At 42.0% G+C, this 27,199-nt stretch overlaps 1 protein-coding gene across 1 annotated transcript; it reads left to right on the top strand.

The window, feature by feature from the left end:
* The first annotated feature begins 616 nt into the window (after window positions 1-616).
* LOC112226726 (coatomer subunit alpha) lies at window positions 617-27,199 on the top strand. Its single transcript, XM_024391239.2, has 28 exons — window positions 617-838; window positions 3,566-3,679; window positions 3,778-3,851; window positions 5,722-5,802; window positions 5,968-6,044; window positions 6,149-6,258; window positions 8,251-8,360; window positions 10,733-10,832; window positions 11,104-11,322; window positions 11,560-11,710; window positions 11,898-11,964; window positions 21,896-21,971; window positions 22,109-22,191; window positions 22,327-22,552; window positions 22,798-22,936; window positions 23,041-23,203; window positions 23,292-23,438; window positions 23,530-23,719; window positions 23,817-23,912; window positions 24,046-24,258; window positions 24,389-24,478; window positions 24,995-25,101; window positions 25,215-25,361; window positions 25,440-25,763; window positions 25,851-25,961; window positions 26,092-26,253; window positions 26,344-26,538; window positions 26,716-27,199. The coding sequence occupies exons 1-28, from the start codon at window positions 799-801 to the stop codon at window positions 26,773-26,775; spliced, it is 3,672 nt and encodes a 1,223-aa protein (XP_024247007.1). The 5' UTR covers window positions 617-798; the 3' UTR covers window positions 26,776-27,199.

Here is a 27,199-nt window from a genome sequence, read left to right on the forward strand (position 1 = left end):
TCCAGTCACCAAAGTTATAGACTGCTTTCTCTGCTACTGCACAGCAAGCGGTACCGGAGCGCCAAGTCTAGGACCAAAAGGCTCCTCAACAGCTTCTAACCCCAAGCCATTAGACTGCTGAACAATTAATAAAAATCGCCACTGGACAATTTACATTGACCTCCCCCTCCCTTTTGTACATAGCTGCTACTCACTTCACCCCCACCTACATGTACATATTACCCTCCTGCACACTTACTTGGTACCAGTGCCCCCTGTATATAGCCTCCTTATTGTTGTTCTTATTGTTACTTTTTATTTTAGCCTACCTGGTAAATATTTTCATCTTCTTGAACTGCACTGTTGGTTAAGGGCTTGTAAGTAAGCATTTCACGGCAAATCCTTGTAATGCCACATGTTCAATGGCTCAAATTGATTAATTCACATGATTGAGGTTTTATGTGAGCTATATAAACGATAATTGTGAGGAAAGGTTGATGCCACAGAATTAATACAGTACAATTTATTGGGATACAAGCCCCACCCGTAGACTGTAGTAGTGACTCCATCACTGCGCGGTGGCGTGGAGCTTTTTGCATCAGCTGCAAAGACCTATGAGTATGAACTTTATTGTTCCCAAGCAAAAAAACATTGCACCAACAGGTCGACGTGTCAGGAAATAGTCGGCGCAAGTAAATGGGCTAAAGAAGGGTTGGGTAACAGTCTGCGAAAAACAACAGTTTTAAAGACTTTAAAAAATACATTTTCAGCGTGAAATAAATATAGCTAGCTAACGTTGGTTGTCACCGCTTTCTTACGATGTTGACCAAATTCGAGACGAAGTCGGCCCGTGTGAAAGGTAAGTTAATGCCGTTAAGTTAGCAACCTGTGTTAGCTAGTTAACGACGTTGCCCATGTTAATGTAAAATGTTGCTATCTTTAGTCGTTGTACATTTACAAGACATATTTATTGATTATATTAGCAATGCCATTGTCACGATCTCTAGATTGTTCATGACTTCGCTTGCTAGCTTCTTCCCTCTGATTGCAAGGAAACGTATGCTATCTTCGCTAATGCTAACGACACTACATGACCAAAACACATCTCGATTTGTTCAAATTTATGGGCGATTCACGATAAAACAGTACCAGTCAAATGTTTGGACACCTACTCATTCAAGGGTTTTTCTTATTTGTTTCCTAGTTTCTACATAGTTGATGTCTTCACTATTATTCAACAATGAAACAACATATGTAATCATGTAGTAACCAAATAAAGTGTCAAATCAAAATATATTTTATGAGATTCTTCAAAGTAGCCACCCTTTCCCCTGATGACAGCATTGCACACTCTTGGCATTCTCTCAAACCAGCTTCACCTGGAATGCTTTTCCAACAGTCTTGAAGGAGTTCTCACCAATGCTTTTCCTTTACTCTGTGGTCCAACTCCCATCTCAACTGGGATGAGGTCAAGTGATCTGATGCAGCACTCCATCACTCTCTTTCTTGGTCAAATAGCCCATAAACAGCCTGGAGGTGTGTTGGGTCATTGTCCTGTTGAAAACAAATGATAGTCCCACTAAGCGCAAACCAGATGGGATGGCATATTGCTGCAGAATGCTGTGGTAACCATGCTGGTTAAGCGTGCCTAGAATTCTAAATAAATCGCTCACAGTGTCACCAGCAATGCACCATCACACCAACTCCTCCATGCTTCACGGTGGGAACCACACATGCGGAGATCAACCGTTCACCTACTCTGCAGCTCACAAAGACTTGGCAGTTGTGTCCAAATTTGAGATTTTTGGTTCCATCAGACCAAAGGACAGATTTCCACCAGTCTAATGTCCATTGCTCGTGTTTCTTGGCCCAAGCAAGTCTCTTGTTATTATTGGAGTTTTTTAGTAGTGGTTTATTTGCAGCAATTTGACCATGAAGGACTGATTCACGCAGTCTCCCCTGCACAGTTAATTTTGAGATGTCTGTAACGCATTTATTTGGCCTGCAATCTGAGGTGCAGTTAACTCTAATTAACTTATCCTCTGCAGCAGAGGATACTCTGGGTCTTCCATTCCTGTGGCGGTCCTCATGAGAGCCAGTTTTATCATAGGGCTTGATGGTTTTTGCGACTGCACTTGAAGAAACTTTTTGTTATTCAAATTTTCAGGATTGACTTACCTTCATTTCTTAAAGTAATGATGGACTGTAATTTCTCTTTGCTTATTAGAGCTGTTCTTGCCGTAATATGTACTTGTTCTTTTACCAAATAGGGCTATCTTCTATATACCACCTCAACCTTGTCACAACACAACTGATTGATTGGCTTAAATGCATGAAGAAGGAAATAAATTCCACAACACCTATTAATTGAAATGCATTATGAAACTGGTTGAGAGAATGCCAAGAGTGCAAATCTGTCATCAAAGCAAAGGGTGGTTACTTTGAAGAATTTCAAATATAAAATAGAAACGGGACCCTGTCTTTTCAGGACCCTGTCTTTCAAAGATAATTCGTAAAAATCCAAATATCTTAAAAGATCTTCATTGTAAAGGGTTTAAACACTGTTTCCCACACTAACAGCTTACAGACGGTAGGCAATTAAGGTCACAGTTATAAAAACTTAGGACACTAAAGAGGCCTTTCTACTGACTGTGAAAAACACCAAAAGAAAGATGTCCAGGGTCCCTGCTCATCTGCGTGAAAGTGCCTTAGGCATGCTGCAAGGAGGCATGAGGACTGCAGATGTGGCCAGGGCAATAAATTGCAATGTCCGTACTGTGAGACGCCTAAGACAGTGCTACAGGGAGACAAGACGGACAGCTGATCGTCCTCTCAGTGGCAGACCACATTTAACAACACCTGTACAGGATCAGTACACCTGTGGGACAGGTACAGGCTGGCAACAACAACTGCCCAAGTTACACCAGGAATGCACAATCCCTCCATCAGTGCTCAGACTGTCTGCAATAGGCTGAGAGAGGCAGGACCGAGGGCTATCACTGATCTGGCTTTTAGTTCTGTATATAAAAATCCCCTTTTACAAATGTAACTAGAACAATCCATAATGCACATACAGTTTTAGTGACTCAGGCATTATAGAAAATGAACACCTGTCTCATATACAATCTCAAGCACAAGCCCACGTGCTAGTGAGTCGCCAGCTTATATGTATGTGTGTGTGTATGTTTTGAACATGGCATCCGATCTCAGAAATCTGACTTCAGTGTGTTCAAGACAACTGATAACTTGGGGGAAAAACTAGCTCCGATTGGGGCTAATATTTTTTGAGTGGTCATCCAACTCAGAATTTAAAATCTGAAACTAGGGTATCTTTCTAGAATTCCGACCTGAAGATCACTGACATCGTTCATCGAGTTCCCAGTTTCTTGAAAGCACCAATAATCATTGATTGTGTACTTGATGACCATGTTGCCATTCATTGGTGTCATAGCTAGTAGACACAGGTTGTATAACTAGCTAGTCTCCCTAGGTAAACTTGTTACCGCCTACAATGTGTCAAGCTTTGCCAAGGGGTGGGTTTACAAGACTAGTAAGTCAACTTTCTAAAACCATTTCTTTTCCATAGGGCTGAGTTTCCACCCTAAGCGGCCCTGGATCCTTGCTAGTCTTCACAATGGAGTCATCCAGCTGTGGGACTATCGAATGTGCACACTGATTGACAAGTTCGATGAACATGATGGTAAAATGAGTTTTGTAACAAATTTCAACAAAAAATTTTTAGAATTTGATCCAGTTTGATTGGTTATCGATTATGATGTTTGTGTTTTTATTGTAAAGGCCCTGTCAGAGGAATTGATTTCCACAAGCAGCAGCCTCTTTTTGTGTCTGGAGGTGATGACTACAAAATCAAGGTTAGACATTTATATTAAGGATGTGAAACATTTACAATTTTGCTTAACTCTTAAACTGCCATTTGAAAAAAATATATATATAGTTTTTCCATTAAAATTATAAGGAAAAAAAATCATACAATTCCATGTCAATTCACAATGCAGAATAATGGTCCTATTACATGTGTATATACCCTTGAAAGCGCTACGACATGTTTGTTTGTCTGTAAGAGCATACAATGGCTTTTTAACACTAGAACCGCCTGACCTTTCAGCCTATTAGTACCCGCTAGAGAACATTGCTAACGTTGTCGGCCATCCCCTTTAGCATACGCATCAGATGCATATCAACCTGCAAAGTTGCGAGGATATTCTTGGAGAAAGTGATATTTGGAAAAAGAGCTGCACCTCTTGAATTGAGTTATTTGACAGAAGTTAGTGTCACAGAAAGTGCAGAATATGTTCTTTTTAATACTATATATAAATCAAAAAGTTTCACATGCATGTGACTGAAGGAGGATTTGATAAAGTGATGCAGGTAGACTGGCTTCGTTTCCTTCCCCTCGCTCATCAACTCAGTCAAAGATATGTTCTGCATTATTCCAAAGGCCTACTGCAACAGGATATTTTTGTTTCCCTTACAGTAAATTTAATTCGTAATAATAGAACTATGGTAAATAAAACAGTCTCGTAAAGCTTATTTTAACAAAGTCAAATGTAAAATAGGATGATATCGACCTGCCAGGCACTTGGTCAAATTATTTGCCATAAACATGAGTGCCAATGCTGATTAAATAGGCATAACGCAAACTCATTGTTACACTATTGTTCTAAATTAAATCAACCTCTTGACCCTCCTTGTCATTGTTAGGCCTGGCTGGGTACCGACGTCCGACATCACGTTGTCCTTGAATAAGTAAATAAATAAAATACAAACATTAAGGAAAAGTCGGAAGGATGTAATTTTTTGGGTCCATTTAAAAAAATATATAATTTAATTATTTTTTTTGACACCATCTAGGCTGTTCTATTTTTAAATGCAGACATAAAACCTTCTCTGTAGATAGTATCAAAGCGCCACTGAACGGGCATTTTACTTGTCTGTAAAGGAATGCCGCTTCTGAAGCAGGACTAACGTCCATCACTAGGCGACCAGAACTGTCAAACAAATAATCTCAATCTGCCTGCACACAGCCTGTCTACTTCTTACGGGCAGACCACTCTTTCCTAAATTAAATTCAATGTTATTGGTCGCATACACACGGTTAGCAGATGTTAATGCGAGTGTAACAAAATGCTTTAAAGTTACTTAAATCCTGTGACTTACCAAGACGTTTAGTAGAAAGAGAACACCCCTTCCGCTAGGAATCGACTCCTAAGAGTCAGTGTTTTTGAAACGGAGGAGACCCCCCCGCACGATATAGGCAGATCGGCCACCAGGCAGACGGAGTCAGAACCATAAACTAGGCCTATCTTTCGGCAATCAAAAGTTGTGTCTCACAATAAAATACTGTATTTAGCAATTTCTTGGCTTCCAATATCTCGTAACTTCAGTAAAGTAGGGCCTATCATCAATGAACATGCTAGGATATTCTACACACAACAGACTGAAGACGGAACACACACTCATCATTAGCGAAGAGAAAGAGCAAGCGAGCCAGCTGCACTGTGATTTACATTTTGTGAGGGGGGGAAAAACATTGTTTTCCATTAGGGATTTTTCTTAACGTTAAGGATCCCAATTTCATTTGAACGTTTAAACATTTACACCCCTAATTCATACACCCTCACCTTCTCCCTCATATATTTGTTTTAGCAGAGAATACATCCTAAAACATACTGGGAAACTGTGATGTCACTGCTCTATTAACTGTTTATCTCACTTTACCAGGTGTGGAACTACAAGCTGCGGCGTTGCCTCTTCACTCTTCTTGGACACCTGGACTACATCCGCACCACCTTCTTCCATCATGTGAGTCCTTTCTCATTTTTACTAGCTAGCCTACGTCCATTTTGTTGTCGCTTACGTTAAGGCCCAACCTTTTGAATGTCATGTTTATCCCTTAGTTTCATGTTCTGGTATAGAATGACATATAGCCCTAATGCGTTCTGAAACCCATTCCTTTCCTTTCTCCAGGACTATCCCTGGATTCTGAGTGCCTCAGATGACCAGACCATCCGCATCTGGAACTGGCAGTCCAGGACATGCGTGTGGTAAGTCTGTGCCTGAGCTAAGAGTTGGCACCTCACTCAAACGCTTGCATGTGTCTGTTTTTCTATTGTAAATTATATCATTTTTTTGTGTTTCTCTCCTGCAGTGTCCTGACAGGGCATAATCACTATGTGATGTGTGCTCAGTTCCACCCATCTGAGGACCTGGTGGTGTCGGCTAGCCTGGACCAGACTGTGCGCGTGTGGGATATCTCTGGTGAGGCCGTGGGGATGGGACTCAGGGTAGCGGGTGGGGGTGAGGTTTGGGGAGGGGGCTGGGTGGTCTGGAAAGGAAGCCAGGGACAGGACATGTCCTGAACCCCTTCCTCTCCTCTTTGTAGAGAATGAATCTCTATGGGCTGTTTGCAGAAACACCTCTCTCCTTAGATGAGATGGACAGGTGAATAGAGAGATTGAAAAGGATATAGTTTTAGAATAGGGGAAGCGGATGACGAGAGCATAGCTATGAACGGAACTAAATACCTTTCAGTGAAGAATTGTAGAGCAAGGTAGTTAAATGAGCTACAGTAACACTTTGTTAGATGGTGAGAGAGAGAGCGAATATGGGAGAGGTGTTTCTGTGCTTCTGCATGTTTTAATATCTATTTGTCGTCTGATCGTGTTTGACTGTCCTTCCATCATTCTTTTACTCTTCTCATACTAACCCATTTTAGGTATCTAAGCTTCCTACCTCATTCTCAACTCACACACACACCACATAATTCTGTTCCTCCTTTGGTAGATCAGTGTTGGCATGCATGGCTTCAGTGACTTCTCATAACCAAATATAATTGTATTTGTCACATGCTTTGTGAACAAAAAGTGTAGACTAACAGTGAAATGCTTAGTTACGGGTGCCTCCCAACAATAAAGAAAAATATAGAATAAATAATAACACAAGGAATAAATACACAATGAGTAACAATAACTTGGCTATATACACAGGGTACCAGTACCGAGTAAATGTGTTATTGAGGTTATTGAGGTAGATATGTACTGTAGCTCACAATCCTGTGCAGCTGGGAGGTGTGGATTTCCCTTATTTATTCTCACTATTCTGTGCGCATGAATGTCCCCGATTACATGATAGCCAGCCACTGTCTCCAGGCTCAGTTGGCCGTTACCATTTCACCTCTCAAATACCCTGAGTGAAATATGTTAGGCATCAGTGCCGTGCTACTACTCACTATTAACTGCTCCCATTGATGATAACGCATCACCTCGCAAACTTACCAATTGTTATTACCCTTTACTAATAAGTCATATATATGCATGATATAATGCTCTACCTGTGCAGTGCACAATGTCTCCATGGCACAGTCAGTAATACTGTAAGTAGCCATAACATCCTCTTTCAGACTTTCTCAATATCATCTTTGCATTTCCTGATCAATGCTGTAGATTACATTAACTTGTAATTAATAGGTTTGTTGGTCAGTAAGCATGATGAACTCTTGGCATGACTCAAACCTCAAAGCATCAGAAAGATGTTTAGTTTGTAGTAGTGTCTAACCCAAGCATGGACTCTCCAAAATACTACTCACCCCTCCTGACATTCAACGCCCAATCAGAGCACCTCTTTACAACCCCAACCACCAGCCCATCAGCCAAGTCCATCCCTTCCCATTCCCACCTATGTCACCTGTCCCCATGCTCTCCCTGGAAACATCAACACCTGCACATGGGTTCCTAGTGCACTTCTCCTTCATGAATCCTCTTCCTGATCCTGTTGGCTTATTTGTTCACCACATGATTTCCCTGGGCTAGCGACACTGACACAAACTGTTCTCTCCATATTTAAGTGTGTGTTCTGACTCGAGTCCTGGACATCATCTTTTTGTGATTGATTAATTGTGATCCAATGACGGGGAACTGGGATGCTCTTTGTGTGTTGTTGATTAATTAACTCCATCATGGCTGTTTTGATGTGCCGTTAAAAAAATATGGTAGTTCCTGGACTCGAGTTAGGACCACACTGAGAAAACAGGTTGTGTTGTTGCTTTTCAGTGCCTGTGTGTGTATGTTCCAACAGCTACGTTTTTGTGTTAGAGCTCTCAAATCATGCACTGCCTTTCCTCTCACTGATGGTATCTCTGAGTGTATTAACGTGTGCCAATCCGTCTCTTTCTCCCTCCCCTGTATGTGGGTTCCCCTGTGTAACGTGTATATGGATTCCCCTTGTGCGTGGTGCTATGTTTGTTGGTTCCAGGTCTGAGGAAGAAGAACCTCTCTCCCAGTGCCGTGGAGACTGAGGTGCGAGGCATCTCTGGCGTCGATTTGTTCGGCGCTTCCGATGCCGTCGTCAAACACGTGCTCGAGGTGAGTCATTGATGTCTGTTGAAAGTAAAGCCAGTGTTTCCCCTAGGATATTTTGCAACAGTGGTGGCAAAGTTAGCGTGGGGGCTGTGGTAGTAGTGGGTGTGGTCAATAGTGCGGTTTTTAGAGGCCCTCTTGCCCACAGAGACATGTTGCTGTTTTAGAGCAAATTTCTTGCAATTCTACACATTTGCCATGTTTTATGCTTTGTTCTTATGCAATCTAAGTGACTCAAACATAATACAATCAATGGGAGCCCCATGCCATGCCAAAAAAAATAGATTATCCCTATCTGTAGTTTTTGTTTTGATTGTTAGGTCTCAAAGATTATCTTATTTTTAAATATATATATATATAGCTCCATTATCTTTTCTACATCATTTATGTCTGGTTTTAGTCGTTTTAGGTTTACACTGAAAATGTTTTACCATGGTTAAAATTAAAGTATTCACACACCTTTTACTTTTTACACGAATTTAAAATGGATTCCATTTAGATTTTTTGTCACTGGCCTACACACCTAATGTCAAAGTAGAATAATGTTTGTAGATTTTTTAAAAACAAATTAATTAAATATTAAAAGTTAAATGGTCTTGAATCAATAAGATTTACACCCCTTTGTTCAGGAGTGAAACAAGTCACGTTGCATGGACTCAATAGCCCTCTTTCCGTTGGCTCGAATGTAATGATCAAATTCAAGCTGGGCCAGCATTTTCACAATTGCTGCCAGCTCGATTAGAATTCGGGCTGGTGATGCCGTTACTATGTAACCACCAGCTGATCACTGCTGGATGCTGACACCAAGTTTAGCTAGCTCGTCTCAGCTTGTTGCTGTTAGCTAGCACATGGACAAGCAGCACTGCAGTAGTCAGACAGGACATGAATTACCACCATAACTGGATCCTTCATTACCTAACGTTAGCTAGCAAATCGGAGTTGAAACAAGCTATCATATAAAACATGTCATCTGGTTTGCATGTCTAGCTAGCTTGTAGCCAATGCCGCGGCAAGCAATACATTACTGAATACCTCTCTCCATATTTTCAAGAATTGCTTTGGCTACATCATGTTATGGGTATGCTTGTAATTGTTAAGGACTGGAGTTTTTCAGGATAAAAAAAAGAAACAGAATAGAGCACAAGCTAAATCCTAGAGGAAAAACCTGGTTGTCTGCTTTCTACCAGACACAGAGAGATGAATTCACCTTTCATCAGGCCAATAACCTTAAACTCAAGGCCTAAGCTACACACACTGAATAAAAATATAAATCCACGTGAAGTGTTGGTCCCAGATTTCATGAACTGAAATAAAACATCCCATAAAATATGCACGTTAAGGGTATTTTTTAAAATTTAAATGGCACATATTTCTTTAGGTCCTTGTTAATGTTTTTTTCTCCTTTGCCTGTTTAATCAGCATGATCATTACACAGGTGAACCTTGTGCTGTGGACAATAAAAGGCCACTCTAAAATGGGCAATTTTGTCACATAATACAATGCCACAGATTTCTCAAGTTTTGAAAGAATGTGCAATTGTCATGCTTACTTTAGAAATGTCCACCAGAGCTGTTGCAAGATCATTTAATTTTAATTTCTCTACCATAAGCTGCCTCCAATGTCATTTTAGAGAATTTGGCATGACGTCCAAACGGCCTCACAACCGCAGACTGAGGAGTATTTCTGTCTGTAATGTAGCCCTTTTGTGGGGAAAATCTGATTCTGATTGGCTGAGTTGGCTCCCCAGTGGGTGGGCCTGGCTCCCAAGTGGTTAGGTCTATGCCACCCCATGCCCACCCATGTCTGTGCCCCTGCCCAGTCTTGTGAAATCCATAAATTAAGGGCCTAATTTATTTCAATTGACTGATTTCCTTATGAGCTGTAAATCATTAAAATCATTGACATTGTTGCATGTAGCGTTTTATTTTTGTTCAGTGTGTCTATCTAGATCTCTCTCTATATATATATATATATATATATATATATATATATATATATATATATATATATATATATATATATATATATATATATATATATATATATATATATATATATATATATGCCATCCCAAGTCTATGCCATATATATTTCTACATTTTTTATTTTATTGTAGTGGCGACAACAATGTAGCTAGGGCATCCCGCTGCTGCTAAATGTTCTGGGGGAAACACTGAAAGTAGTTGTGGTGTGCCTCCGAATTTTCTATGTAGTATTCTATATGCCCGTCTTTGGAGAAGCAGAGCGGTGTGAGCTGAGCAGATCACTGAAATTAATACATATTTAATTGGTAGGCCCTGGAGTTTGTACTGCCCAAGATTAGCTCTGAGCTGTCTGAGGGCCAGCTATGAGCCATGTGAGTTTTCCTCTCCCTACAGGGTCACGACCGTGGGGTCAACTGGGCCGCCTTCCATCCCAGCATGCCTCTCATCGTCTCAGGGGCTGACGACCGGCAGGTCAAGATCTGGAGGATGAACGGTGAGTGTGTTTAACTGGATGACGTATTGTCTTACTATGTACAGTGCTTTCAGAAAGTATTCACACCCCTTGACTTTTTTCACATTTTGTTGTTACAGCCTGAATTTAAAATGTATTAATTTTAGTTTTTGTGTCGCTGGCCTACACACATTACCCCACTCTGTGTGCAATAATAGTATTTAACATGATTTTTGAATGCTTACCTCATCTCTGTACCCCACACATACAATTATTTATAACTTGATTGTCTTACTTTCTCCCACCTGTCCAGAGTCCAAGGCATGGGAGCTGGACACCTGCAGGGGCCACTACAACAACGTGTCCTGTGCTGTCTTCCACCCCCGCCAGGAGCTCATCCTTTCCAACTCCGAGGACAAGAGCATCCGTGTGTGGGACATGTCCAAGAGGACTGGCGTCCAGACCTTCCGCAGGGACCACGACCGCTTCTGGGTGCTGGGCGCTCACCCCAACCTCAACCTATTTGCTGCCGGTAAGTGACTAACGTATAATGATAACAATGAATCAAATTGATATGGAGCTTTTTATTGTGCTCAAAGTAGATTATATTGTAAGGCAGATGGTGGTATTCTTGACTCACCTCCTATGCAGATGGGCACACATATTGAATATTGTTGCACTTAATTTCACTGTTTGTCAGTGACAGTGTGTTGTTGAAGACATTTGTTAATTAGAGGTGGAGTGCGTAACCAGGCTGTTTGTCCTCCAGGTCATGACAGTGGTATGCTGGTTTTTAAGCTGGAGCGTGAGCGTCCGGCCTACGCTGTGTACGGAAACATGCTCTACTACGTCAAGGACCGCTTCCTGCGACAGCTCGACTTCAGCAGCAGCAAGGACACTGCCGTCATGCAGCTCCGCAGGTGTGTGTGTGTATGTATGTGTGTGTGCGTGCGTGTGCATGCTCATATAACACTGCGAAGTCTGTATTGTCCTTTAACTGAATTCTGAAGGATGAGACTGACTGCTTGCGATTTTCTAAAAGAAAGTGAGATGTCAGCTGGTTTTCTCATGATGTGATTTCTAACCACTGTTCTGTTTTTCTACTAGTGGGTCAAAGTTCCCAGTGTTCAGCATGTCTTACAACCCCGCAGAGAATGCTGTCCTGCTCTGCACTGTGAGTCTCGCTCTTAAAACAAACTTGCGTGCACGTAATAGGTTATACAGTCATGTCCAAAATTATTGGCACCCTGAGCAGGTGCCAAGCTGAGCAGAAAAGACTATACAATAAATAATACAAATACTGAGCTATATTGTGTACTTATAAAATTGGGAAATTATATCTATTTTATACTAAGACCATTGAGAGATTTTGTCTTTATTATTTTTATTATTTGTAACCCAGTTTTCATTACCTCACCTTTGCGAGGATAACGGCACTGAGCCTTTTTCGGAAATGTTTTATGGGATTGGAGACAACATTGGGAGGGATCTTAGACCATTCCTCCATACAGAACCTTTCCAGATCCTTGATATCCTTCGTCTGTGCTTACGGCAATGTTGTATGTAGTGCCTGAGACCGGTCTCGAGACCACGACTTATCAATTATGTAGTACAATAGAGAAATCATGCACAAAGTAGCCTACACAATCGCCAAGCACGTGAAATATATTCACATGCGCGCCGCACAAAACCTAGTTTCAGCGGAATATCATCTGCAGGCAGCAAGAGTGTGCAGCTCTCAGCTGGTTTTGGCATGGAGCAGCTCACAGAAGAATGACATCGGTAGCCGGTAGAGTTGGAAAGACGTTTCAACTTACCAGTACACGCTAACTAAGCCAGCAATTGGTATGCAAACCAGGTATTGGAAAAGCTGAGTCTGAAGTGTTGGTTAGTAGGCTATTTGTGATGCGCAATTGTCATTATGCCTGTTTGCATCAGGGGCGTAGACATGGATGGGCCTTGATGTGGTGGTTTAACCTTTTGCGACGAGCAAACCCGTATCCGGGAGCGTATTCATAGCCTCAAATGCATTAGCATAACGCAACGGACATAAATACCCCTATAAACTTTTCCTATTCATGAAAATCGCAAATGAAATGAAATAAATATATTCAAACACAAGCTTAGCCTTTTGTTAACAACACTGTCATCTCAGATTTTCAAAATATATGCGTTACAGCAAACGCTAGACAAGCATTTGTGTAAGTTTATCATGGCATAATGCTATGTTAGGCTCTGCTGGCAGCAGGCAACATTTTCACAAAAATAAGAAAAGCAACCAAATTAAATAATTTACCTTTGAAGAACTTCAGATGCTTTCACTCAGGAGACTCCCAGTTAGATAGCAAATGGTCCTTTTTTCCAAAAATATTATTTTTGTAGGCGAAAAAGCTCCCGTTTCTTCACCATGCTTGGCTGAGAAATCGACCGAAAAATGCTACAACTATAACGCCAAACTTTTAGCTACATAATATCGACAGAAACACGACAAACGTTGTTTAGGATCCATCCTCAAGGTGTTTTTAACAAATATATTCGATAATATATCCGTCAAGGCAGTTGGTTTCTCATAAGAAGCGATTGGAAAAATGGCTACCTCAGTATTTGTGGATTTGCGGGAGACACCATGTGACCACATGCCATATATGGTCCCTTACAGCAATTCTTCAAGGGAAATGCCTAAAAAGACGTCACAATGCTGTTGACACCTTGGGGAAAACGTAAGCTCATTCGTAGCTCATTCACAGCCATATAAGGAGTCATTGGCATGAGGCGGTTTCAAAAAATGCGGCACTTCCTGGTTGGATTTTTATCTGGGTTTCGCCTGTAACATCAGTTCTGTGGCACTCACAGACAATATCTTTGCAGTTTTGGAAACGTCAGTGTCTTCTTTCCAAAGCTGTCAATTATATGCATAGTCGAGCATCTTCTCGTGACAAAATATCTTGTTTAAAACGGGAACGTTTTTCGTCCAAAAATTAAAATGGCGCCCCCTAAATCCAACTGGTTAAGCATTGTTGTGGACTTAGACATCACGTTTTTATTTCTAGAAAAAGTGTTATTTTAGGGAGTGGAAATCTGATCAATCTATAAAAATAAAAATGATTTTTCACACCGGGTGCCTTTCCATATGGCAACTTTTTGGAAAAATTAGAGTATACCCACTTCTACAGACGCCACTGCATAGAGCCGATGGAAAGACAGCAGTCACACACATGATATTAAAGGATAAGCAGTCCATAAACTCGGACATAATAAGCCAGTAGGTCCCAGTCATAAGAATACAAAAACACAGCCATTAAGGATTTCCCAATCAAAATGTACAACTATTACTTCCCATTGAAAAAAAAACATTTCACGCAAAGTAACCGGTGACCTTAAGTTTACAGTGGAACTGACAGCATTTGAACTACGTTGTCTGTTTCATATCTGCAATCATAATATCAGTCAATATTTGAATATATAAATATCAAATTATCTGTTTCTGCTACAAAACCAACTTTATAAGATGTTTTAAAAATAGGTTATATTTGACTCCGTGTTCCATGACGTACGCTAAGACATTGTTGGCAGGATAGATGGATGCAGTTCAATGCATGATTAATGTAATACACCACTACATGTCTATTAATTGTCAAAATGCACGGACGCTTTCCTACTCTGCATTAGTATACGTAATTCCCAAACATTGTAAGAATTCATAACTTGAAAATGACCATATCTAAGTTTAATTCTTCCTGGGGGTGTATATGAACAGATGTGGCTAAAATGCTGTCAGCTCCACTTTAAATGCAACAATGTTTCACACACAAGCTATTTTCAAAGAGATGACTAACATCAAAGTGTGCTGCAATAAACCCAGTTCCACTCACCAGATGATGATAATTTGAAACTGAACTTCTTGTTTAAAGTTATTCTTGAAAAGGGAGAAGCTACCAAATTAGCAACAACATCCTCTTTGATCACCTACTGCAGCCGCTACAAACTAGCAGAAAACAAAAGCTAACTAGCTAGACCATGGGAAAACTACTCGCTGCAGTGACCTGTTGGCCTTCAATTTTAAATATGTTTTTATAAAAAATGGTCCCACTCAGGGCCTTCTGAGTGGCGCAGCGGTCTAAGGTACTGCATCGCAGCGCTAGAGGTGTCACTAGTGTACCTCATTTGCACATGCTGTTTATAGATTTCTACTGTATTATTGATTGTATGTTTGTTTATTCCATGTGTAACTGTGTTGTATGTGTAGGAACTGCTTTGCTTTATCTTGGCCAGGTCGCAGTTGCAAATTGAGAACTTGTTCTCAACTAGCCAACCTGGTTAAATACAATAAATAAAACTATTGACCCGGGTTCGATCCCGGGCTGTATCACAACCGGCCATGATTGGGATTCCCATAGGCGGAGCATAATTGGCCCAGCGTCGTCCGGGTTAGGGGAGGGTTTGGCAGGGGGGGGCTTTACTTGGCTCATCGCGCTCTAGTGACTCCTTGTGGCGGGCTGAGTGCCTGCAGGCAGACCTCTGTCGTCAGTTGAACGGTGTTTCCTCCGACACATTGGTGAGGTTGGCTTCCAGATTAAGCGGGCTGGTGTTAAGAAGCACTGTTTGACGGGTCTTGTTTCGGGGGAAGCATGACTCAACCTTCACCTCCCAAGCCCGTTGGGGAGTTACAGCGATGAGACAAGATCGAAATTGGGGAGGGAAAAGGGGGTAAAATACAACAACAAAAATAACTGTCCCACTCATTTAAGTCAAAATGTTATTGGTTGAGTTCACTGTCACTCTAAAATGTTGCCCTAATACAGTTGTATGGCAGATGCCTTTATCTAGCTCCTGATGGCCTAGCCAATGGCTGACTTAGCTAGCTAGATTTATCTCCCCAGAGACGGCAAAGAAAAATCCTGATTGGATCTTTTTCTCTCTTCAGTGTTAACCTTTCCAACACTAACTGAAGCGATTATATCAGAACATAATTTAAAATAATATAATTAGCATTATTATTATATTCTAATATTTTATAAATCCTAAACTCTTCTCTGAAGGCTTAGAAGGCCAATTGTTCCCCACTGTGTTTGGGTTAGTAATCATTTTTAGTGGCTCTATTTTCTCTCTGCATGCATTTTTTCACTTCTGAATGTCTAAAGAATCAATTTCTTAAATATAAACTCAGAAATACTGGACATTTTGAACTCCGTTCTTGACTCGGACTCGATTTGCTCCGGTCTTGGTCTTGAATCGGTCTCGCTTTAGGTGGTCTCGATCACAACACTGGCATATGGACTGGTCTCTTCAGTTTAAACCACACGTTTTCAATGGGGTTAAAGTCTGGAGACTGAGATGTCCACTACAGAATTTAGATTTTGTGGTCAATTTAACAATTTCTTTGTTTATTTTGATGTGTTCTTGGGATTCTATTTCTAATACTCGTTTTGATGAGCTCAAAGTATCCAATCACACTGCGTCTGTTGAGACAGACAGGTCGAGTAGCTATTCAGGTGAGCCCCTCTCCAAGGGAGCCACTTCCCGCCAGCTGGTCATTCTCGCCTCTTCCTTGCGGAAGTGACTGCATTCACAAGAACCTCTCCTCAGCACAACTAGATTCCTGTCTTCTTACTGAACTGGTTTCATACGAACCAAGATGTTAATTCTTAGGCCTGCAATCCCGTTAACGGGATCGATATGACAACAGCCAGTGAAAGTGCAGGGTGCCAAATTCAAAACAGAAATCTCATAATTAAAATTCCTCAAACATACATGTATCTTGTACCTTTTTAAAGGTAATCTTGTTGTTAATCCCACCACAGTGTCCGATTTCAAATAGGCTTCACATCGAAAGCACCACAAACGATTGTTAGGTCACCACCAACTCACAGAAAAATTCAGCCATTTTTCCAACCAAAGAGAGGATTCACAAAAAGCACAAATAGAGATAAAATGAATCACTAACCTTTTGATGATCTTCATCAGATGACACTCATACATGTATTGTGTAACATGACATCCTATGTTTTGTTACGTTCACTAGTTCCAAAAACATCCAGTGATATTGCAGAAAGCCATGTCACTTTACAGAAATACTCATTATAAATGTCGTTAAAGTCAATTGTTAGACATGGAAATATAGATATACTTAATGTAACCGTTATCAGATTTTTAAAAAACTTTACGGAAAAAGCAAACCATGCAATCTGAAACGGCGCTCAGAAAATAAATAAAATGATCTGCCATGTTGGCGTCATCAGAAATCATATTATAAATATTCCCGTACCTTTGAAGATCTTCATCAGAATGTATTCCCAGGAATCCTAGTTCCACAGTAAATGCTTGATTTGTTCGATAATGTCCATTATTTATGTCCAAGTAGCTACTTTTGTTAGCGCGTTTAGTACACAAATCCAAACGGTCGTGCAGGTCCAGCCGAACATCGGACAAAAACTTCAAAAAGTTATATTACAGGTTGAAGAAACTTGTCAAACTAAGTATAGAATCAATCTTTAGGATGTTATCATAAATCTTCAATAAAGTTCCAACCGGAGAATTCCTATGTCTGTAGAGAAGCCATGGAACGCAGGTCGCTATCATGTGAAATGCGCATGACCAGGACCTGGCTCTCTGCCAGACCACTGACTCAAACAGCTCCCATCCACCTCCAACACACAGTAGAAGCCTCATTCAAGTTTCTAAAGACGGCTGACATCTAGTGGAAGCCCTAGGAAGTGCAACTTTATCCATATCCCACTGTGTATTCAATAGGGGCTGGGTTGAAAATTGACCAACCTCAGATTTCAAACTTCCTGTTTGGATTTCTTCTCAGGTTTTTGCCTGCCATATGCGTTATGTTATACTCACAGACATCATTCAAACAGTTTTAGAAACTTCAGGTTGTTTTCTATCCAATACTAATAATAATATGCATATATTAGCATCTGGGAGGAGTAGGAGGCAGTTCACTCTGGACACTTCTGGGCACCTTTCATCCAAGCTACTCAATACTGCCCCTGCAGCCATAAGAAGTTAATGCTGCCGAACATAGGACCTCAGCTCCTGACGATAGTGTTGAGTACTGACCGACAGGAAAGTTTTGCTTCGAGTAGAATTCATTTTCTACTTGTCAGTCTCCATTGTAGCTAGCATCACACAGCTAGCTATCTAGACTTGATTAGCCCTTGCTTTGGCTAACCTGGCTAGCTAACAAAGGACTAGCTTTCATCACTAGGCTTAAAGCTAACCTGGCTTACTTGCTGTAAGGCAAGCTTACCATACCAGCACCACTAACTGCAACAACGTAATAGCTAGCTAACGACACTACAAAGGGATAGCTCTTGCCTTAAGACTTAGCTATCCCGGGTAACTCACTACAAGGCTAGCTACACCAAACTAGCTTTTCCACCTGCAAGGGTAGAATTGCTAGCGCACCTCTTGCATTTAGCTCAACCCACATTCACACATGCCGTGTTGACCAGACTGACCACCCTAGCTTCACCGCTCAACAGTCGAGAGACATGGGAAGCACACACTTTTCTCCAGCTAGCGGAGCTAACTTGCTAGACTCTTAGCCGCAAGGTCGATCACTAACTAGCTGACACCTTGCTTCAGAAATACTATTTTAGGGCCCAATGCATCCGTTTTTATCTCAAATCATTTCTGGGTAACAATTAAGTACCTTACTGTAATAGACTGGTTAGCTGACAACGTCACGAAAACGATGGGCGCGCTTCAAAGGGGCATAAGGCCGTGTGTTATGGTTCTGGAGGCCAAATAGCTAGCAACTATTGAAAACTGCCATGTGGCGAATCGTAAATGGCTCGTTTGATCTTGTTCTTGATACCATGGGTTGTTTTGGAGTGTTTTGACTGTCACATCTATGATAATATGGCTAAAATTTGCTAACTAACCAACAACTGTAATGATGCATTTGAGAGAAGTGCTCGTTGTGCAACTTTGTTTTCAATAAACATTGGCGACTAAATATAGTCTACATGTTATCAACAATCTAAGCCAACCCCGTCTGTTTTGCCCCATAGTTGCCCACAAGTCCGTTTTGCTACTAAACAACCAACCCGTCTATAGATTTCCAAGCTTCCGGGTCAGTAGCTTCAGCCCAACATCACATCACACATACTCCAACTGACACTCACAAGCTCCTGATTAACCGACTATTAGCTAAACAATGTTTTTAATGTACTTATTATTAATTTTATCCTTATTATGTCTACTGTATCTCCAATAAGCTACTCAGGAAATGGCTAAGAATAGCCCATATTAATATATGTAGCCTTAGAAGAAATAATTTATTAAATGTCTATAGCAATTTTCTGAACTATCAAGGTGCTTCAAAAGCAAACAAACAAGCAATACATCATGAGTAGCCTAACTATAGTTAGGTGAACCAATAGAGAGGCCAAGTCTTTGACTGTATGCATCCTCCAAGGATGGAGAGGGACAGTTCATGGCTTGATCACAGGAAGGTGGTCAGAGAGATGTTTGATGAAGAGTCTGGTGATGAACATGTAGAGGGCTACTCTGGGAATCAAACAGTGCCATTTTTTAGCATGTAAATCTTGGTGGGTTAAAAAAAATCTATATGCATGCTACAACACAACAGTAAACAATACATTAATTGCACTATAACGGTAACAAACGGTGCCCACAAACTGTTGGGGCCTACTTAAAGCTGTCTCAACAGCAGAGTCCCAACACCTTTACACTGCTATACCTGGCTGTCAGCAGAGCCTTGTCTGGCAGCCTTTAAAAATAAAAAATGCTGGTATGGCTTAAACAAATGTGGGATCTACTGACAATTGAGATGTACAAACTTTGGCATAAGGGGACGACGAGCAGATAAAAGGCAATCCGCAATTTGAGCGAGCTAGGACGGACATAGTCAACAACTATTTGTTCAGCACTTTTGAAATGTACAGCGACAGAATTCAGAACATGGGCCCTTCTTACAATATGTACACCCAAGTCAGAACCACATGATAAATAAAGGGGGCATATAAGCAGACAATGAAATCTCTTACAATATTCAATGATGACATTTCTCTAAAACAGGCTATAGCCTACATGTGCACCACCAACAGTTAACAGCTTACTACACAAGATACATTTAGTATTACTTTCTTAGCTACCGTATACATATCTCCCTGGCATATTACATAATTTATGCAGCAGCATACAAGACATTTTTGCACTCCCCTTGTTGTGCTGTATTCACTTTAACAGGAAGGTGGCGTGGCGGTCCTTGTGTGGGCAAATTTTGTCATCAAAGTCTGGCATTCTCTGGATTTATGGTGCTTTCAAGACAACTGGGAACTCTGGGGGGAAAAAAACAATGTTGAATCATGATGACTTCAGTGATCTTCGGGTCGGAGCTCTAGAAAGCTCCGACTTGCAATTCCAAGTTGGAGGACCGTTCAAAACTTATTTTCCCAGTCTGAGATCCCATTGGTCTTGAACACACTGTAGTTAGATTTTCTCAGTTACGAGTTTCCAGTTATTTTGAGTACGGCAGAAGTAATGCTGGATTGACAGCATGGCCAATGTTGAATGTTTATCCTTTTAAGCTTGAGAAAAGAGACATTTAAGCCCAGACTTGGCACCACACACCCTCTCCACTGAACAGCAGGCTTGTGATTGCTTTACAATGCTTTGTTAGCTACTGATTCCTTCCAAACCACTCATTGTTGATTTTGCGATTTCTAACTTGTTGTGTAACGTTTATGTCCTATGGCCGATGTGCACCGATGCGTTTTATCTTCATTATTTCTCTTGATATGACAAGGATTGAAAATGATTTACCAGTAGATTGTCGACTTGATTCATGATAATGACTGCTAGTTAAGATTTTGAAAGTATGGACTGATCATATCAACATCCTATCAACATCAATCGAAGCTATTGTAGATATGATTTCATGTCATTTTGTCTGTGGCCAATGACCTTGAGCCTTCTTGGGTGGGCACTTCTAATGTAACTATGGCAGCACACAAGGGCCTTGAGTTTTTGAGCTCTACTCTTAGATTTTGCTTTTAATGGTCAATTTCCGTGAGACTGACAGTTATTTGCTTGACAATCACTGGCTGACAAAATGTCATGACTGCCACAGCCCTAGGCTTTACTATCATATAGCACAATGTTTTATGTGTACATAATCATGATAGGACAAAGGTTGACCTCACCCAACCCTACATTCAACAAATGTAAACGCCACTTGGCTTGAAACCGGTGCTAACCGGTGCTCAGATGAGCCCTTTGGCCACGCACACGCTATTGTATTATTTATTTGATAGTCTTTTTTGCTCATCTTTATCAAGGTTGCCAATAATTTTGGACCTGACTGTACTTACACATACAGTGCCTTCAAGTATTCACACCCCTTGACCTTTTTACACAATTTGTGTTACAGCCTGAATTTAAAGTGGATTAAATGTAGTTTAGTCACTGGCCTACACACAATGCCCCATAATGTCAATGAAATTATTATTATTTTATTTTAAAAATTACAAATGAAAAGCTGCGTTCCACCAGACACTGAGAGATGAATTCACCTTTCAGCAGGACAATAACCTAAAACACAAGGCCAAATCTACACTGGAGATGCTTACCAAGAACACTGAATGTTCTTGAGTTGCTGAGTTACAGTTTTGACTTAAATCTGCTTAAAAATCTATGGGAAGACCTGTAAATGGTTGTCTAGCGATGATCAACAGCCAATTTGACAGAGCTTGAAGAATTTTGTAAAGAATAAATGGCAAATGTTGCACAATCCAGGTATGGAAAGCTCTTAGAGACCTACCCAGAAAGACTCACAGCTGTAATCGCTGTATTGACTCAAGGGGTTACTTACTTACTTAATCACAATATTTGTTTTTCATAAATTATAACATTTGTAAAAAATATAAAAAAATCTTCCATTTTGCCATTATTTTGTGTAAATTGTTGACCAAAAAAAATGACAATTAATCCATTTAATCCCACTTTGTAACACAACAAAATGTGGAAAAAGTCAAGGGATGTGAATACTTTCTGAAGGTACTGTACATACTCATCATTTAGACACTTTCTTTAGTTGTTGAAAATGTATTGACGTGTTTCTTCTATTGCAGAGGGCAACTAACCTGGAGAACAGCACCTATGACTTGTACTCCATCCCCAAAGAGAGCGACTCTCAGAATCCAGATGGTAAAACTACACTCTTACTCTCTTTTAACGAGACGACATCTGTGAAATGTGAATGCATTTCCAATTTCATATCCTGCTTTTTAGATGATTTAATAACCCCACTAAACCCATGTTAATTCTTTCTCCCCCTCCTGCAGCTCCTGAGGGGAAAAGGTCCTCTGGTCTGACTGCAGTCTGGGTCGCCAGGAACCGGTTCGCTGTTCTGGACCGCATGCACTCGGTAAGTGTGTGTGCACATGATTAAATAGCATGTATTGTCTGGACCAATGGCTGTAGTTATTCTAAATATGGTTACAGTACAGTCAAGAGGTCAGAGGATGACTAGAAATGATGGTGAACCCTGCTCTCCCTCCAGCTGCTGATCAAGAACCTGAAGAATGAGATTGTGAAGAAGGTACAGGTACCTAGCTGCGAGGAGATCTTCTATGCCGGGACGGGCTCCCTGCTGCTGCGCGACGCAGACGGAGTCACCCTCTTTGACGTGCAGCAGAAACGCTCGCTGGCCACCGTGAAGATCGCCAAGGTCAAGTATGTGGTCTGGAGCGCCGACACCAGCCATGTTGCCCTGCTGGCTAAACACGGTATGTACTGAACACACCCTAAACACACATCTTATCAGTCTTTTCATCTTGGGTTTTGCTGCCAAGATTTTCTCCCTACTAGTTGTTTTTCCAACCTTTCACATATTCTCTCGCTCTCTCTACCTGTTGTCAACAACCTATCCTAAATGTACACCCTATCTAGCTGTTCACTCGCTTTCTTGTACCCCCAGATGTTAGCCTTCCTTTACCTGTTAATAAACCTGATTGTCTGCTTGCCCCGGCAGCAATTATGATCTGCAACAGGAAGCTGGAGAGTCTTTGCAGCATCCATGAGAACATCCGTGTGAAGAGTGGAGCCTGGGATGAGAGTGGAGTCTTCATCTACACCACCTCCAACCACATCAAATACGCCCTCACCTCAGGGTAAAGACACACCACTACTGCACAAGACACCGCTCTAGTGACGAGTTTGAGAGAGGAGGGCAGTATCCAACTTTTCTAATCACACTCCACTCCTCTTTCTGTAGTGATCATGGTATCATCCGGACTCTGGATCTGCCCATCTACGTGACCCGGGTCAGAGGCAACAGTGTCTATTGTCTCGACCGTGAGTGCAGGCCCCGTGTGCTGAACATTGACCCCACGGAGTACCGCTTCAAACTGGCCCTGGTCAACCGCAAATATGAGGAGGTGAGGAGGTCATTTGATGCTCCTTCTCTCTTTTCCCTTTCTGGAGTTACTTTTTGACTGACTTTGTTTGACCCCTGACCTCCTACAGGTGCTGCACATGGTGCGTAACGCCAAGCTGGTTGGGCAGTCCATCATCGCCTACCTGCAGAAGAAGGGCTATCCGGAGGTGGCCCTGCACTTCGTCAAGGATGAAAAGACCCGCTTCAGTCTGGCTTTGGAGTGTGGAAACATTGAGGTGAGTTTGAGACCCCAGGTTTCATTCAACATCTCTGAGAGAACGTCTGTGTGAAACACTGTGTGGTGTAATTTGCCCTCCGATCCTGTAGGTGGCGTTGGAGGCCGCCAAGGCTCTGGATGAGAGGGGCTGCTGGGAGCGGCTGGGTGAGGCGGCGCTGCTGCAGGGTCACCACCAGGTCGTGGAGATGTGCTACCAGAGGACCAAGAACTTCGACAAGCTCACCTTCCTCTACCTCATCACCGGCAACCTGGCCAAGCTACGCAAGATGATGAAGATAGGTTAGACAGAAAGAGGAGTGTGTTTTGTTTCAGACCAAATGGTGCTTGTGTTTGTCAGAGTTATTTGACTGACAAGTGTTTGATCACTGTGTTGCAGCTGAGATCAGAAAGGACATGAGTGGACACTACCAGGGTGCTCTGTATCTGGGGGACGTCAGCGAGAGAGTCCGCATCCTGAAGAACTGTGGCCAGAGTGAGTCTTCTTAAATGAACACACCTCTTACTCTCTCTTTCCATCTTCCTCAATGTTTCTGACTTGGGACTCTTGTTTGTGGTGCTTTTGGTCTAAACTGCTTGTTAACTCTGTGGCTGTCTTCCATTTGTAGAGTCACTGGCATATCTGACTGCTGCCACCCACGGGATGGACGAAGAAGCGGAAGCCCTGAAAGAGACCTTTGACCCAGAAAAGGACACTGTCCCTGAGGTGGACCCCAATGCCCAGCTGCTGCAGCCGCCACCTCCCATCAACCCCCTGGATACCAACTGGCCCCTGCTCACTGTGTCCAAGGGCTTCTTTGAAGGAGCCATTGCAGCCAAGGGTGAGTCCCCTGCACGGACAGCACATTTTGTGTTAGCCATTTGGGACTAGCCTGGGGTAGTGTATTGTGTCGTGTCAGCATATTTGTTGTGCGGAGTTGTTACATTTGTTTTTTATTGTGGGTGTTGCAGGGAAGGCTGGTCAGATGGCTGCAGATATGGATGTTGATGCCCCAGGAGGAGAGGGCTGGGGAGAGGATGCAGAGCTTCAGCTGGATGAGGGTGAGTCCTTCTCAAAAAATCCATAAATGAGGTGACAAGACTTTAGATTGCCACTATTTTACCCCATCTCTTTCTATGTTTCTCTCATTTATCTCCTCTCTATTTATTTGTATATTTTTTTTAGGGGATAGATCAGCTTTATAATTTCAGATAGATTGTAGTTTCCATCAATGTAATTTTCTGCATCACTTCCAATCCCCCACATATTTATTTTGCAAATATACAGTACCAGTCAAAAGTTTGGACACACCTACTCATTCAAGGGTTTTTCTTTATTTTGACTATTTCCTACATTGTAGAATAATAAAAAGTGTTAAACCAATCTAAATATTTGAGTTATATTTTAGATTCTTCAAAGAAGCCACCCTTGCCTTGACACTTTTTTGGTTACTACATGATTCCATATGTGTTATTTCATAGTTTTGATGTCTTCACTATTAAGCTCCATTCAACCCCTCCCATCTATTAACACCATCCATATTGGATTTCTATTTGACATCTCTTTCTTTCCATCAGATGGTTTCATGGATGCCCAGGATGGATTAGGGGAAGAAGGAGGTGCCACGAAGGAGGAGGGAGGAGGCTGGGAGGTAGAGGAGGATCTGGACCTGCCTCCAGAGCTGGTGAGATGATTCTCTTCCTTAACATGAAATCTCCACTCTTTGGTTTAGCAGGACTCATAGCATGACTGATGACTAGTCAGTCTGAGAATGTTGCCTCTTCTCTCTCCCACTAGGAGTTGCCAGCTGGTGCCGGAGTAGGGGCTGAAGATGGTTTCTTTGTCCCTCCTACCAAGGGCATGAGCCCCACCCAGCTGTGGTGCAACAACTCTCAGCTCCCTGTGGACCACGTCCTGGCTGGTTCCTTTGAGACCGCCATGAGGGTAAGCTCTCTCTCTCACACACACACTGGCCTTTTATACAGGTTTATACTTTATACTAGTCTCTCTTTCTCTTTTCAGTTGCTCCATGACCAGGTTGGGGTGGTGCAGTTTGGGCCCTATAAGCAGCTGTTCATGCAGACTCTATCCCGCGGGAGGACATGCTACCTGGGCCTGCCGTCTCTGCCCTGCCTGCGTGGTAACCCGCAGAGGAACTGGAAAGACTGTGGGGCCAAGCAGGGGCTGCCCGCTGTGGGTCTTCGTCTCTCAGATCTCATTGCCCGCCTGCAGCAGTGCTACCAGCTCACCACTGCCGGCCGCTTCGAGGAGGCCGTTGAACGCTTCCGCACCATCCTGCTGTCTGTGCCACTGCTGGTGGTCGACAACAAGCAGGAGATTGCAGAGGTACGTAGACTTGTTTAGACTAAGGTTAATCAAGTGTGGGCCTGATGGTAGTGGTGATAACCTGATTGAGGTCACTGTCTCTCTTAGGCTCAGCAGCTGATCACAATCTGCAGAGAATACATTGTTGGCCTCACCATGGAAACGGAAAGGAAAAAGTTGCCTAAAGACACATTGGACCAGCAGAAGAGGCTGTGTGAGGTATTGTCATTGTGTTTCTTATCTACTTCCCAACTGAACCATTAGTCCGCAATCTCCCTATTCATTGAGGAGCTCACTACTAACTACCCATTGATCCTTTTTTAAAGATTGTATGTGTTGTTTTTCCCAGATGGCAGCTTACTTCACCCACTGCAGTCTCCAGCCAGTCCACATGGTCCTTGTCTTACGTACAGCACTAAATCTATTCTTTAAACTGAAGAACTTCAAGACAGCTGCCAGTTTTGCCCGTCGTCTGCTTGAACTAGGACCCAAACCAGAGGTGGCACAGCAGGTAACAAAGTGTGTGTGTATGTCCCTTTATACACATTAAATTATTTCTATATATTCACTGTCTCTTACCTTCTCCATCTCTGTATTAAAGACACGCAAGATCTTGGCAGCATGCGAGAAGACGCTGACTGATGCCCACCAGCTGAACTACGACCCCCACAATCCATTTGACCTGTGCGCTGCCTCGTACACGCCCCTGTACCGTGGACGCCCAGTGGAGAAGTGCCCCCTCTCTGGGGCCTGCTATTGCCCCCCCTACAAGGGCCAGGTCTGCAGAGTCACACAGGTCAGTCAAGAGAACTGCCCTACTGTGTTGTCATGTACAGAATGCCCCTCTATTTAGAAGTGTCCTGCTTTGATATGAAGTTGTATTAATTGCTTTGTAACTGAGTGTTAAAACATATATTTTAGATGTCCTCTCCCGTCAGTGGTATCGCTGACCGGTAACCTTCTTGTTTTCAAGGTGACTGAGATCGGAAAGGATGTGATTGGTCTGCGTGTCAGCCCTCTGCAGTTTCGTTAGAGGACGTGAAAAGGACCAGGAATGGGGAAGAACGACATTGATCCATTCAGCGAAACACATCCACACTTTATTCTATATACACACCGTTTCTTTCTTGGATTAGATAGAAGAAAACATGATTAATGAGAGAAAAGGGTTGGTAGGGTGACATAGGATTTATTGGTGAGCAAATGTTATTTTGATGTTAAGCCTTTTTATGTTTCTGACTGTGACTGCCTGCTTTACCTTTCCTGTGATGCTGTACTTGTGAGTGTTATATCATCTCTGCTCCAACGTTTGAGAATTGTTGTTTTATTAGAACCCTACTAGACAAACCTGTCCGTCTCTTTCTGACCTGTAAGCCCCATAAAATGAATAATACAAAAATGAGCATCACTGCTTTGTGTAACTTGTTAAATAAAATAAAAGCTCTACTACTAATTTA

This window comes from Oncorhynchus tshawytscha, linkage group LG28 (genome assembly GCF_018296145.1).
Source record: "Oncorhynchus tshawytscha isolate Ot180627B linkage group LG28, Otsh_v2.0, whole genome shotgun sequence".
In the NCBI taxonomy this organism is placed as follows: Eukaryota; Metazoa; Chordata; class Actinopteri; order Salmoniformes; family Salmonidae; genus Oncorhynchus; species Oncorhynchus tshawytscha.

Excerpts from the sequence above, each read along its gene's own strand:
- LOC112226726 (XM_024391239.2), top strand. The coding sequence starts at position 799 with ATGTTGACCAAATTCGAGACGAAGTCGGCCCGTGTGAAAG. Across the intron at positions 839-3,565 it reads GAAGTCGGCCCGTGTGAAAG|GGCTGAGTTTCCACCCTAAG; the intron begins GTAAGTTAATGC and ends TCTTTTCCATAG. Across the intron at positions 25,102-25,214 it reads TGGACCTGCCTCCAGAGCTG|GAGTTGCCAGCTGGTGCCGG; the intron begins GTGAGATGATTC and ends CTCTCCCACTAG.